The 14,280-nt window shown below is 44.2% G+C and overlaps 1 protein-coding gene across 2 annotated transcripts in view; it reads right to left on the bottom strand.

The window, feature by feature from the left end:
* Positions 1–14,280, bottom strand: part of LOC147893172 (Zinc finger C-x8-C-x5-C-x3-H type family protein) — a 102,203-nt gene that overhangs the window by 75,858 nt on the left and 12,065 nt on the right. For both annotated transcript variants that reach the window (XM_087387715.1, XM_087387714.1), the window contains exon 4: positions 13,151–13,309. In XM_087387715.1, coding sequence (XP_087243841.1) covers positions 13,151–13,309 — 159 coding nt within the window. The remainder of the gene's footprint in view (positions 1–13,150; positions 13,310–14,280) is intronic.

Raw genomic sequence — 14,280 nt, 5'->3', positions numbered from 1 at the left:
GGTGGTTTCTATATCTAGCTGGTTCATTGTCTATTGATGAGTCTGCACATCTATCCTATGCACATAAAGTTTAAGAAGTTTGTGATTCCACACCACACTATGTCAGCTCCTGGGCTATTTTATTAGTCTTCCGTTGTGCATACCCTCTGTTGGTCGATTTCTAACAGAGGAGTGCCTAGAAGGCTCCTCTTGCTCGATGAAGGGCCTTTGCTAGAATTAACTAGTGCAGAAGGAAGGCCGTGGCTAACCCACGGAGGGCTAATGGCAGCCTTATTGCTCGGAAGCAACGCCTAGCTGCAAGGGCGTGATTGCGAGCTAGACAGTTGACTGCGGGCTGGAGCTGGTGACCGCAAGCAGGTGATCGTGGCTTGTACGGCGGCCACAGCCCATACAGTGGGCTGTGGCAACTAAAAAGCATAGGGAGGTCGCGGGATCAGCGCGCCCTGTCGTGAAGTCCTGACGTGCGCGCGGTCTTTGAGCAAGCAGGGCGAAGAGTGAGGAGGGAGGGGTGTGGAATAATTGGTAACAGACCCACAATGCTTGGTATCTTGTAGGATCTGGTCTGTCCCAAGTTTCTAAGTGGGATGACTGGATGGACCTCTTCCAGTCGTGGCGTGTCCGTGCCTTGCATTAGCAGTGCCATTTGCGACTGGTTCCGTGATTGCACCAATCTTCCAGCTTGATTGTTCGTGTATGATGCAAAGCAAGACTTAGAGGTGCAAGAGGTGCGGGAACTTGGAACTGACGAGGACAATGCCTGTGATTTGTTCCTGAGAACTTCTACATGGGAGTGATGGAGCATCTCTTCGACAACGTGGGTAATGGCCCATGATGGCTTGCTAAAGGGGGTGTTGGAATATAGAGGTCAACTCCACAGTTGTGGGTCCCCATATGAGAAGGACAAGGGCAAGTGGGACCTATACGAGGGAGGGACTGAGAGGCTCTACCATGTAAGCAGCAATTTGACTACCGCCTGGGCAATACATGATAGTCTTGGGCCACCCAAGCTAGCACATATGGCTGGGAATGGGCCCTGGTTTAGGGATGGTAATGAGCCCATTGTGGGCAGATGGACTAGGCGAATATCTAGCAATAGGCATCTACAAAGAACCTATATATAGGCTGGTACAAGAGCAGCAGGTCGGCATTGTAATGAATCACATTCTCTGGTTCTCCTTGATTCCTTCATTTCTCTCTGCTTTGTTAAAACCTAGGACTCTATGGTTGTTTGCTACGCCCTCCTATAGTAGCGAGGTTGCAGTAAGCGCCCCCATGACCTCTACACCAAGTATTTCTTTCCCTATCCTATTCGTCTCCTACTCTAGGCTGGACTTGTTACATGCATAAAACGTATCCTAGGTGCTCTCCTCGATGGAAAAGGTGGAAAAATGGGATGTGACACGAGTGGTCACACCTCATTAGATGTGCCCTTCCAATTCTCTCTAATACCTAGGTTAACCCTTAGAGCTTAGGTACTAGAATTTCTAAGGTTCCTTGACCCCTCTTCCTACACTTCGATTATTCTACTCCCCTTTTTACCCCTAGGCAATGATCTATGACCTAACATAACCCTTTTTCCTTCCTATATCACTCAATATGACTCCGATGTTAGAGCTATCTGAACCAACATTCTTCTCTTCACTAATCCCATTGATTAGCTTACTAATTTGGGTACTACTCATTACTTGTGTCATGACATTCCCTCTTGCTTATAGCTAGTTTGGTAACAGGACATTAAAGTGTCCTAAGACATAAAAATGTCCTGCTAAGTGGCCATGTTTGAGGAATTTTTACGAGGTACATGCAATGATTTTTCATATCCTATCTTCATCATGTCCTTTATTATGATCCAAAATTTATTTAAAAACTATTTTAAGTTATAATTACATGTCCTAGAATTCAAATTTATAGAATTTTCTCGACCCTATATTCCTGTACAACAGCTTCAGGTTTTGTGAAAAGTGAGTCTTACAAGGTCCTAATGCATATTGCTATATGGTCAAAAGAATCTTCATTGAATAAAAAAGTCAAAATTTTAGGTGCTATTTTCTCTTATTGTAACATGCAACGGTAATCTGATCATGTAATTCACAACAAGACCTTCTTTAAACCTTTAGCGAGGAATGAGCGTTGTTTACCATAGAGAGAAAGAAAGAAAGAAAGAAAGTTTATTAAAGTCTTGGGGAGACCGTGAAGGTCTATGAGACTAGAGATAACTGATACAATGAGCATAACGGTGGCGGTCTCAAAACGGGCCAGCCAACCGTTTCAACAAAAAAGAGGTTATGAAGGACTGTGTGTCTAGTCTTGATACAAAAAATATGTGTCTACCTCCAGATGATACAAAAAAGAAGGGGGGGGGGCACCAAAAATGGGACAGAGGGGGGAGATACAATATACATGTGCAGGTGGTGATCGTCAGAGACCAATCATAGAGGGGCCGTCAAATGGGAGGTCGGAAAAAACCCTACAATAGATGATTGGCCTCTGACGTCACGCAGCCTAGTCAAGCTCGGTCGTCGAGGGCAGCGGGTGGCCCTGTGGATGAGGGCAACGGTAACCCCGATGGGGCGAGCAGAGAGCAGAGACGAGATGTCATGGACCTGGATGTGTGAGACTGTGCGCTGGCGCAACTGTCGTGGCTCTCGCTCTCGCTCTCGCTCACGTCCGCGTCGTCGGCTAGACTGAGAAGAGGTATCCTGTGACTGGAAGAAGTCAGTGATAGGCCGCTGGGTGTCCTCACGCTGTGTGCGTTGCTCGTGTTGCCGTGCTCGGAGAGAGGTATCTCGGTGGCGAGTCATCTCATGTAAGAAAGCGGCTAGGCATCGCTAATCTGGGAACTGCAGCATGTGTGGGAGGGAGCCGAATCCGTCGCGGAAGAGGCAGTGGTACCGGCCTCGAATGGCATAATAGATAGGACATCTGAAAGCAAAGTGCTCCTCCGACTCGATCTCCTACAAGTCGCAAAGTGGGCAAAGGCGGTCCTCTCGTGGGATACCCTCTGCGCGTCCGCTCTCGATCCGTAATCGGTGTGACGAGATCCTAAACTGACCGAGGGAGATCCGGAGCGCATGTGGTAGATGAAGCTGTGTGTAACCCGGAGGTGTGATGAAGCCCTCCTGTGATTTCTCGAGGCAGTGTCGGCGGTAGAAGTCGAGCTTCACAGGAAGCTCGGAGTGAAGAAACCATGTCTGCCAGGTGTGGAGCTGGAGCAGATCCGCTCGAATGAGCCGGTTGACCTCCTGGTCAATGGGGGAGAGCGGAGATGGTGGAGCGTCGAGGCTGTACTGAAAAGGAGGCAACCGGTCTAAGTCGAGGCCCAGTCGAGTGAACCAACTGGAAAGACGACTATACCACCATCGCTGGTCCCCATCAACGGATAAGGCCCTGTACCCACTGAGGAAGGAGATGAGGGTAGAGAGAGAGTAGAGTCGACAACCGATTGGGTCCCTGTACCCACTAAGGGCCCCCTCCCCCAAACAGGGGAGAATTTGCTTTATACTTGGAGAACTGAGAAATACAAAGAACACTCTTCAAGAGAGCAAAGACCCAAAGACCTGAGAGGCAACGCCGACCAATACCGAGACCTTGATGCTGTCCACATTGACGATGTAGGACACTTCTACAAGGCAAGGAAGAGGCTTGTGCTGTCTAGAGGAATGCAGGGTTACTGCGTGAGTGAGAGAGTTAAAAGCTAGAAGTGATAGATCCTATGAGAGAACTGAGAGATCACGGAAATATAGAGCTGAGAGTGAGCTGTGTAAACTGTAAAAGAGAGCTGAGAAAGCTGAGGAAACAGTGTCCAAACCTCTCTCCGTTTGCTGGTCCAAACCTCCAACTGTTGTGCTGCATGGTCACCTTCAGATCAGGCTGAACTGATAGCCAAGGGACTGAGGCTAGAGCAGGGCCAGATCTGAGGATCTCAGGGGCTGCACAGGAGGCTGAAGTGGAGCTGTAGGAGGGCTGAAGGCAGGAGCAAACTGAATGACAAAACAGGGCAGCCAAGGGGCCCTTTTATAGCGCTGGACTGAGCCAACCCAGTCTGTAAACAGACTGACTCAGTCTGTTTTACAGACTGGCTGGCCTACAACCAGCCTATAAAAAGCCCTCCCTGGCTCATTTGCCAGGGGAGTTTTTGGGCAGCCTTTGCAGGCTGCCTTCCCTGCTTACCTGTCCAGCCTTTGGGGACCCTAAAGGGACTCCTAACCTAGGCTAAGACCTAAACTATAAGATGGAAACACTTAACCTACTATTCTCCAGTAGGTACTAGTGAACAAGAACTGACTATTGACTTGACCTAAGGCTGAGAGACTGACCTACGTAGCTTGTGCCTGACTGTCCCTGGACAAGGGCTCACAAAGGGGTCACACCATACGACAAAATCTCCTATTTGGGAATCATAATACACTTGTCGATGTCCAGTGTGTCACCTTGCACCCAAGTGCAGGGGTGCATGTGACATTCCCTCCTCCTTAACTTGGCGGTAGGTTCATTGCTTCCAAGTAGTCCGCCAATATCTAGGGAAACTCCTGGAAAAAATCTTCATCCAACCACACTACTTCATGGGTACCTCGATCCCGGAACTTGGTGTAAAACTCCCGGATCCTGCGTCCTGACCCATGCTTGAATTTATGAGGAAGGATCTGTTCTGGATGCAAAACTTCGGCTTCATCAAGAACTTCAGGTTGTTGCTCGTAGGAAATCTCTGAAAGAGGAGGCCCAAAATATGGCTTCAACCAAGCTACATGGAACACGTTGTGCATAGTCCAACTGTCTAGTAGGCGTAACTTCATTGAGACGTCGTTGATCTTTTGAATGATAGGGAATGGTCCGAAGCTCCTAAAGGACAGCTTAGGGCATCGCTTGCCCACCTGCTTCAATCGTTGCTTGATATTGCGTAAATACACCCATTGACCCTCTTTATACTAGACATCTCGTCTGGATTTATTAGCTTGGCGTGTATACGATGCTTGAGCTTTGGCGATGCGGCTTTTCACGGACTCCGTAATCTCTGCCATGGATTCGGTGGTTTTGTTGGCTTCAAGAGATGGAGACACCATCTGGGTGAGGAGTGAGGTAAATCGCCGTCCAAACGCCGCTTCATAAGGTGTGCGACCAATACTCAAAGAATAGGTATCGTTCAAAATGACCTGCACAAGCGGAAGAAACTGCTCCCACTTTCCCTGAACATCATGACAATATGAGTTCAAAATATCAAATGCCATACCATTATACTTTTCCATTGCTTGTCCCATCGGAGGAGCGGCTTGAACTGCAGTGATCTGGCACTCGACATAGACAAGTGCACACATGGCACCCTTGCAGACGACGCGACCAATCACCGCGTATCACGACGGGCTCAAGTAAACCTTCCACAATCGTGAAGGTGTCCTGTCACTTGGGCTTTCCCCCGTTCAGCATCATCTCTTGATTCTATGCGAGAGTCAGCGCCCGCTCATAATCCGGCGGGTCGAAGTTCCGAATGGTAAAACGTATGCTCGTGTCCAAACCTCGAATGAATTGCTTCATCTTGGCGCTCTCCGTCACACCCAACTGTTGCGCCAATGTGATGACCTTATTACTGTATGTCAACACAAGCAAACCATTCTGGGAGAGACGAGCGAACTCATCCTCCAGGTTAAGCATATATTGGGGTGGGAGAAAACGAGCTTTGAGGTCGGCCACAAACGTTGCCCAAAAGAAATTCGTCTTAAACGTTTTTTGGTCAGTATGCTTACTAGCCCAATGCTACCACCAAGTCACCGCCTCACCTGTAAGATGAGGGGCTGCAAGGTGGACTTTATCTTGCTCATCTTGAATCCGCGCTAAAAAATGAGCCACAAACTGATGAATAAATTGCAAAATAGCTGAATGATCACACTTACGATCATACTTAACAAAATTTGGAGTGGACCGAGTGAGTGGTGTTACCTTTGTCGATGGCGAAGCTGTGGCGGAGACAGCCGCTACGCTCAAACTTGCCTGCATAGCGGCTAACATATGTTTGTGTTGGAGAAGCATCGCCTCTCGGTCTAGCTTTTGTTGCCTCTCTGCCTGGGCGAGCTCTGCGCGTCGCAGTGCCTCCTCATTTTTGCGTTCCTCACGCATCAACAAGAGCAGTTTTTCAAAATTTGTGGTTCTTCTTTCTTCCAGCAGCTTTTCTGCTTCTTTTTCCTCCAGACGTTTTTTTGTCTGGTCCAACTGTCTCTGCTTTCTTCCAGCTGGGATGAATGTTCTTCGAGTTGCTGCAGCAGGATCCGATTCTGCTCTAGAAGGTTCGCCATCACTTCTTGACCATTTGGCAGAAGCGTATCTTGTTGGTAGTCTTTCTCCTCTTCAAAGTCTTCACGGTTGCAATCTTTGATTGTGTGTCCTTTCCGGATCTCAGCACAACCATACACTCGCAGTAGTCAAGCTGGATACAGACCGAAGCTCTGATACCATTGTAACATGCAACGGTTATCTGATCGTGTAATTCACAGCAAGACCTTCTTTAAACCTTTAGCGAGGAATGAGCGTTGTTTACCATAGAGAGAGGAAGGAGATGAGGGTAGAGAGAGAGTAGAGTCGACAACCGATTGGGTCCCTGTACCCACTGAGGGCCCCCTCCCCCAATCAAGGGAGAATTTGCTTTATACTTGGAGAGCTGAGAAATACAAAGAACACTCTTCAAGAGAGCACGGAACACGCTTCTGAAGAGCTCGCTGTGCACACGTATAGCAAACCCAAAAACCTGAGAGGCAACGCCGACCAATACCGAGACCTTGATGCTGTCCACACTAACGATGTAGGACGCTTCTGCAAGGCAAGGAAGAGGCTTGTGCTGTCTAGCGGAATGCAGGGTTACTGCGTGAGTGAGAGAGTGAAAAGCTAGAAGTGATAGATCCTATGAGAGAACTAAGAGATCACGGAAATATAGAGCTGAGAGTGAGCTGTGTAAACTGTAAAAGAGAGCTGAGGAAACAGTGTCCAAACCTCTCTCCGTTTGCTGGTCCAAACCTCCGACTATTGTGCTGCGTGGTCACCTTCAGATCAGGCTGAACTGATGGCCAAGGGACTGAGGCTAGAGCAGGGCCAGATCTGAGGATCTCAGGGGCTGCACAGGAGGCTGAAGTGGAGCTGTAGGAGGACTGAAGGCAAGACAAACTGAATGAGAAAACAGGGCAGCCAAGGGGCCCTTTATAGCGCTGGACTGAGCCAACCCAGTCTGTAAACAGACTGACTCAGTCTGTTTTACAGACTGGCTGGCCTACAACCAGCCTATAAAAAGCCCTCCCTGGCTCATTTGCCAGGGGAGTTTTTGGGCAGCCTTTGCAAGCTGCCTTCCCTGCTTACCTGTCCAGCCTTTGGGGATCCTAAAGGGACTCCTAACCTAGGCTAAGACCTAAACTATAAGATGGAAACACTTAACCTACTATTCTCCAATGGGTACTAGTGAACAAAAAACTGACTACTGACTTGACCTAAGGCTGAGAGACTGACCTACGTAGCTTGTGCCTGACTGTCCCTGTACAAGGGCTCACAAAGGGGTCACAGCATACGACAAAATCTCCTATTTGGGAATCATAATACACTTGTCGATGTAGCCAGTGTGTCACCTTGCACCCAAGTGCAGGGGTGCATGTGACACTTATTTTGATTGTCAAACACACTAAAAATGAATTGTATTCAATTATTTTTTTCTCAAAATAGGTATTTATATTTTGAGGTTTCTATGTATGGAAGAAAATTTATTTGTGTATAAAGATAATGTTACATTTTTCAAGTCCTTAAATGGGTTGAATGTGAGGGTTTTATCATCCTTTTTTCGGTCTATGCAAATGATGACTTATCGTAAGTGCGCCTAGAGAGAGTAATATAGTATATATATTCCTTAAGAAAAGTTTCATGTCAAGCATGGTTATACATAGTAATATGGGTTATATAAGATATATTCCAACACTTTTATAGAAATATAAGGCCATTAGATGAGATATAGAAGGTTTCAATGGCGCATAGGCTCCATTGTATCGGGCTATGAGCTTTTGAAACCTAATTGAATGGTCAAAAAATAATTACTCGTGAATTGATGTTATATTATATCATGTAAAACAAAATTTCAAGGTTTAAACTTTGTTTGTTATAAGATGTAGGTTTCATATGTATATGACTTTGAGTACGATGTAGCAAACGATAACAGACACATATTTATTCAGTTTTAAAGACCATAATATATATTTTAGTATTGAAAGCTACACCCAAATTTATTTTCTAAACTAAAGCTATGTTCAAAAAAATTAATACCGCTTTGTCATAGCTTTATCTCTATGGATGTATTTTTACCATGTTCTTGAACAAGTCAAAAATATATGTCTTGAAGGGTACTTACATTGGATAAAGATTCAAACCACTGAAAAACAAATTTGGAACCCTAAAAAGGACACTCTATGTTCTGTTGAGCTACCAAACTAGTGTTAGCTATCCTCAGGTAATAACTAAACAGGGTTCAGTTCCTATCATGGATACTGTTTGTGGACTACATGTAGATATAATCACTCAAAGTTTCATAGAGGTTTACCCTTGTAACCCTTTATCTCTTTTCTTTGCTATCTTACCACTCACCTCAACCTTCTAATGCAAACCTAATCCCTTAGGTTCATTTTATCTTATTTGTTCCTTTTAATAAAATAATCAAAAGAAAGGGTAAGAGTTTGTTAGGGCCCAGCTGTTGTCCCTATCGTCTTTCTTTTTGCGCACCTCATGGAACTTCTCCTGCAAAATAAACAAGTGGTCTAGTTCCTATTGACAAGCTGGGAACTACTCTTCTGTAATAAACAAATGGTCTAGTTCCAAGTGACCAGCTTGAAACTACTCTTTGTGCTTTGATATCGTTAAGTAACCCATTGAGTAATACATTGCCTCCAATTTCAGTTTACCAGGCTGAAACAGATTAACAATTGGGTGATAAGTCCAACCTTACAATGAATTTCTCATCATACTCTCAAAGATACAATTGGTAACCTCCTTCAAGAATCCAAGTAAATCGGCCATTATAAGCAGTGTCACAAGAAACATTTCAAGATCTTGACAAGTGTTTTGTCTAGAAACATGTAAAATTAGTGTATTTTATATAAATGAAAAAAATAGTGTATTTTACATAAATTATATTTCAAAAAAAGTTCCACGTTTCGCACGTTTCTTAGAAACGTTTTGGGCAGAAACATTTCTTCACATTTCTACTGCCCAAAACGCGTTTTCTGGTTACACTGATTATAAGGCCTCCAAATGTGGATACCCTCACTTACTCTTGTGTACCATCAAATTCTTGATTACTCTTGGTACTTTCAAAGTACCTCTTGCTTAACTCTTGGTACTTCCAAAGTACCCTCTTGCTTAATTTAAGCCTCAATGACTCTTTATACTTTCCAAGTACCCCCTCTCAAAGGCTATAAAACGCCTACAGTACTACACATCCATAAGAAGGATCTCATCTCATGAATGCTCTTGGGAGTAGGCCACTCTTTGACTATTTTAGTCTTCTTGGGATCCTTTTGTAGAGATATGTCCCCCAACAGATTGTTCAATAAGAATATTCAAATGGCCTTCATTATTATTCCCATCCAAACCTTCCCCCAATGCCACTACAAATAAATGAATGCAGAAATTCAAATGAAAGAGTTCCTTCACTTAAAGCACTACCGAATTCTCACTTTTGGAAGTGCTCCATTTCGCTTGCAGATGACTATGCGATTTTCAAAAGACCATTTTGATTGCAGAGAACAATTCAGTTTGCAGTTGAGTCAAAGAATCAAACACATTGGATCGTAATGCTCTTGCAGGAACACTTTTCTATGTGAAGCAAGTCCTTCAGCCAAATCAAGCCATCTGCCACACATCGTTCATTCATAATCAGTCTATCTGTTGAATTGTCAATCAATTGCCTAGCTTCGTCAATCATCTGCCAAGTGTCACTCAGTCCAATCAATTGTTGGCTGGAGATCAAAGCGATGTCTATTGCCCCATGAAGGAAGCACAGACTGGCACCCTCATTATAGACGACATCTCCAACGAAGTGCTCAAACTTTCATTGGATTCTTCTACATAGACTCAAAAATTTAAATTCGCTCTTCTGCACTGCATAATTGAGACATCCGTATGTCAGATGTGACTCTGATCCTGTACCAGCGATGCCATGGTCCTCAGAAGTCTGTCCCAAGAAATGAGTTGGCGCACCCAGGTTCTAAGGAATCTGAGGTGCAGTTCCAAATGTGACACTCAGGGACTGGTGATTGAAAATGCTACGCCATTGAATCTTGATGCCAATCTTCCAGTTTCTTTTCCCCTTATGCTGCCAATTCTACTTGTCTTCTGCTTCCCTCTCCCTCAATCATCAGTCTCTACCGTCCCATGAGTGGTTCGTTGCCGCTCTGATACAAAATGTAATGCACCAGATTCTCTGGTTCTCCTCGATTCCTTCGCTTCTGTCTGATTTGTTGAAAACCTAGGACTCTAGGGCTGTCTGCTAGGCCCTCCTACAGCAGTGAGGTTGCAGTAGGTGCCTCCCTGACCTCTACGTCCGGTATTTCTTTCCCTATCCTATTCATCTCCTACCCTAGGTTAAACTTGTTACATATGTGACCACAAGTGGTCACATCTCATTAGATGTGCCCTTTCAATTCTCTCTAAGACCTAGGTTAACCCTTAGAACTTAGATATGGTACCTCTAGCTACTGTCACCACTCGGTGGGACACTTGTTAGAACCACAGCACTCAGTTTCGGCAAGGTAGCAAGATGGTTCCTCAAGCCTGAAGTCGGGTTCCCAGTTTACATGAGAAGACCACCTTCCTCCCACCTCGGTACCACTCTCCATATGCAACCCACTTGCTTTAGAGCTTTCCTGGTCGGCATAAAGTACACATTACAGTACCATACTCCGTTTCCAAGCTATAAGGGGAGGCAGTATTGGGAGATTTATTTCTATTGTCCTACTTCGACCTACAACCTGTGGCTACAGGATTGGCAGCAACCTCAGGCACTCCAAACTTTCTGTGCAAGAGCGTACATCCGCTTGAAATGGCATTACAAATGCTCCACAACGATTGGACTAGTCAAGTACAAAAGATGCTCCAAGTAGTTAGCCAAGGTTGTGCTCTACCTACTTGGCCTTGAGCTCAGTTTTCCACCTAATGTGGGTGTACAAAAGTCTGCTCCAAACTTTGTTGGCTTTCAAAGGCTTCAATAGATGGGTTAGGAATTGAGCCAAAGAGCTGCAATTGCATTACATAGACAAATGGAGGAATTGAGCCAAAGAGCTCCTTTATATAGAGAAATGAAGCCTTCTGCCGCCCCTGGAAATAGGTTCAACTGGCCTGATGCACTCCTCGTTGGGGGCTCGCAGGTGGGGCATTGACCCTTGCTTACCCGTCTTCAATAAGCACCACTCCACAGAATCCCACGAGAACAACAGCAACGTTCTATGTCTAGCCTTGAGTCCATAAATAGCTTGGTCCCAGATAAATGTGGAAATGGATCCTTTATACTAATTCCAATTCAAAATTATTTCACCACACAATGTCGAGACTTGAAACAAGAACCACAGCCTCCATTAAAAATTATATCTCCAAGCCAAGTAACAAGACCACTCCTCTCTGCCCCTTTTGGAATGATACAAATTGACAGCTATGACCTTCCAAATTCACTTACTCCACATCTAAGAGGTCAAAATAAGGTCACTATTTGCAACTTGACAACCTTCTAGATATTCCACATCACGCTTTAATTCAACACATTAAAAAACCATAACATGCATTGCTTTAAAAATCGCTGAAATTCCCAGGAGAGTAAAGCCATGGCTACTCCACCCCGAAATATAGTAAGAGCATGCCATGTAGAACCTAAAGGCATGTCATATCCAACCTGACCAATTTAAAGGATAGCCACTTCCACTTTCCGATGTTGCCACTCAGAAAGCTTAAGCTTTGTCAAAAAATTTATTATAGTGACTAACCGACCTGTACTTACATTCTAACTGCATCATATGAAAAGAGTAAGCCATTCTAATAAATGTGAGACCTCTATTCACAGAAAACCTTTTGACACCGAAGCCTTAGTTATCAGACTAGTAGCCTTCCTTCTGGATTTCTTTCCTAGCATTAGTTGCATCCTGAAAATCCAAAGCTAACTAACAATTAACACAAAAGGATTTTAGGAACTAAAAATATAGCACTAAAGAGGCTAAAGAATGTGAACTATAATGTCAAGCTGAAACAAAAGGAGAGGCTTCTCTCATGCTACTTAATTATGTAACTCTATCAGCTCAAACAACTCTCAGAATATATCTATAGACAGATAGACCAAATCCAACCACAGAAACTAGAGTTGCACATTGCCTGAATGCTAATACCAGCTGCAGATTAAGCTGGGACTACAATCTGTTCAGTATGAGACGTATTAAAAAACTAGGAAAATAGCATGATCAACATAAAAGAAAATAGCACGAGCGACATAAAAGAAAGTAGCTTCATTCACAATTTTTCAGACTGATTGCATATAAAGAGGCAGAGCAAGGCCCAACAAGAATGTCATAGTTTCACTTTTACACTAATTCAGACATCAAACATCGAGCACAAAACCATACCACAAATTTGCCATTGTCAAAGAAATGCAATCAGGATACATAAGTGATACGTTCTGCCTTGAATCTCCTGCCTCAAGCTTAGATGTACTGCCGAGCATCCATTGTGAGAGTCGCAAAAGGTGTTTCTGAGGTGATAAAGTTAAAGAAAAAGCATGGACTAAAATAAGAAAGCACATGGTAAGACAAAGACAGCAAGAGAAAGATGTGGACATTGCACTAAATTTCAGCTATAGTACAGGCTCATAGCTGATATGTTCACCTATGCGTAGTACAGTTTTGCATCTAAAGAGATTTCCACACAAGCCACTGCTCAGTTATCCAAACATATAGCAACTCTCTGAAACAACAGCCTTTGTTGACTTAGTTTCCTCGTCATTGTCAACTCACACAGGAGAAATGAAAGGTTGGGATAACAAAAAAGCAGGACTGCCACATCCTCAGCATGACTATTAACAGCCAGATACTCAAGAAAGCAGTGTTCTCTAGCATAACCTGATCTCCCAAGGAAGGGTAAAACAAAAAGCATTACAGACCTCCAACCCTTCGTCATGCTCCCATGCCAAGCCAGGACCATTATACATATTCTTCATGAGTAGTGTACAAGATTTATCTGGATACACATGAGCTCTGCTACAACGTACTCCAAATCGGCAGACTCCAGTTTTGATGTGAAACGGACAGTGAGTCTTGTCCTGCAAAAAGATTGCAGCAGTCACAACACCTTCAAAAGGACCACACAAACTCAAAATATGCTGGCTTTCCTGATTTTGTTCGTAATTTTGTCAACACATAACAAATTTAGTCACAGATCTTTAAAAGTCAATTTATTGAAAGCGGTGAGAATGACTAAACTTGAATTTTGCTGTTTTCAACCTGATCCAACTGCAGAAGGCCCAACTTGATATGTTTGAGAAGATAAAATTACAAAGCTTGGGCGATCTTATCTTCTTGGGAGGCATCCTCTGTTTCCTTCACATTCTCAACTGTACTAGGTGGGATTCCTGAATACATCTTATTTTGTTTCGGTTTCCACGTGACCCGGTTGATCTTGCTCTTACGTCTCTCATCTTGGCCCTATCTCATCATAGAAGCCTTGAGGTCAGATCTGCTTGCCAGGAGCTATTTCTCTCTTGTGCTCTTGCCAACATGCTCCAACTTATCAAGTAAAAGCAAAATTAATCATGAAGTTCTAACTGCATCATAGTCACCCACAAGAGAAAACTCCATCAAGCATAAAAGTCTCCCAAGAATGTCATCGTCACACAACTAGGGGCACATACCGTTACGTAGGCATATATCCACGTGGTGGTCTAACCCCAAATGAGCATGGCTCCGAGTTGAGACATGATGAATGTAGGATATTTATTGATCTATGAATTCAAGCATTGTCTAAACTGAGAGTTGGCAGCCAAGATTGAGAACAAAGCTAGCATAGAATGAGGTCTAGTCCCTCGAGTGAGCTACTATTTTAGGACACAATCCTTACATTTAGGGTTGGATGTTGCATAGAGCAGAGCAAGGCTTATAAATATAAACAGGGAGGCTCAATGTACCCTGTTCTTTGGCAACATCACTCACAAGTGAGTGAGCTGATGGCCAAGGAGGTGTGAGAATGGTGCACGTGAATAAGCATGAGAAGAGAGAGGGAGAAAGACAGACACAA

This window comes from Dipteris shenzhenensis, chromosome 16, assembly GCF_047967505.1.
Source record: "Dipteris shenzhenensis isolate YYH24624 ecotype China chromosome 16, Dip_SZ_1.0, whole genome shotgun sequence".
NCBI classification, from domain to species: Eukaryota; Viridiplantae; Streptophyta; class Polypodiopsida; order Gleicheniales; family Dipteridaceae; genus Dipteris; species Dipteris shenzhenensis.
The sequence above is the reverse complement of the archived record's forward strand: the minus strand, read 5'-3'. Positions and strand labels throughout refer to the sequence as shown.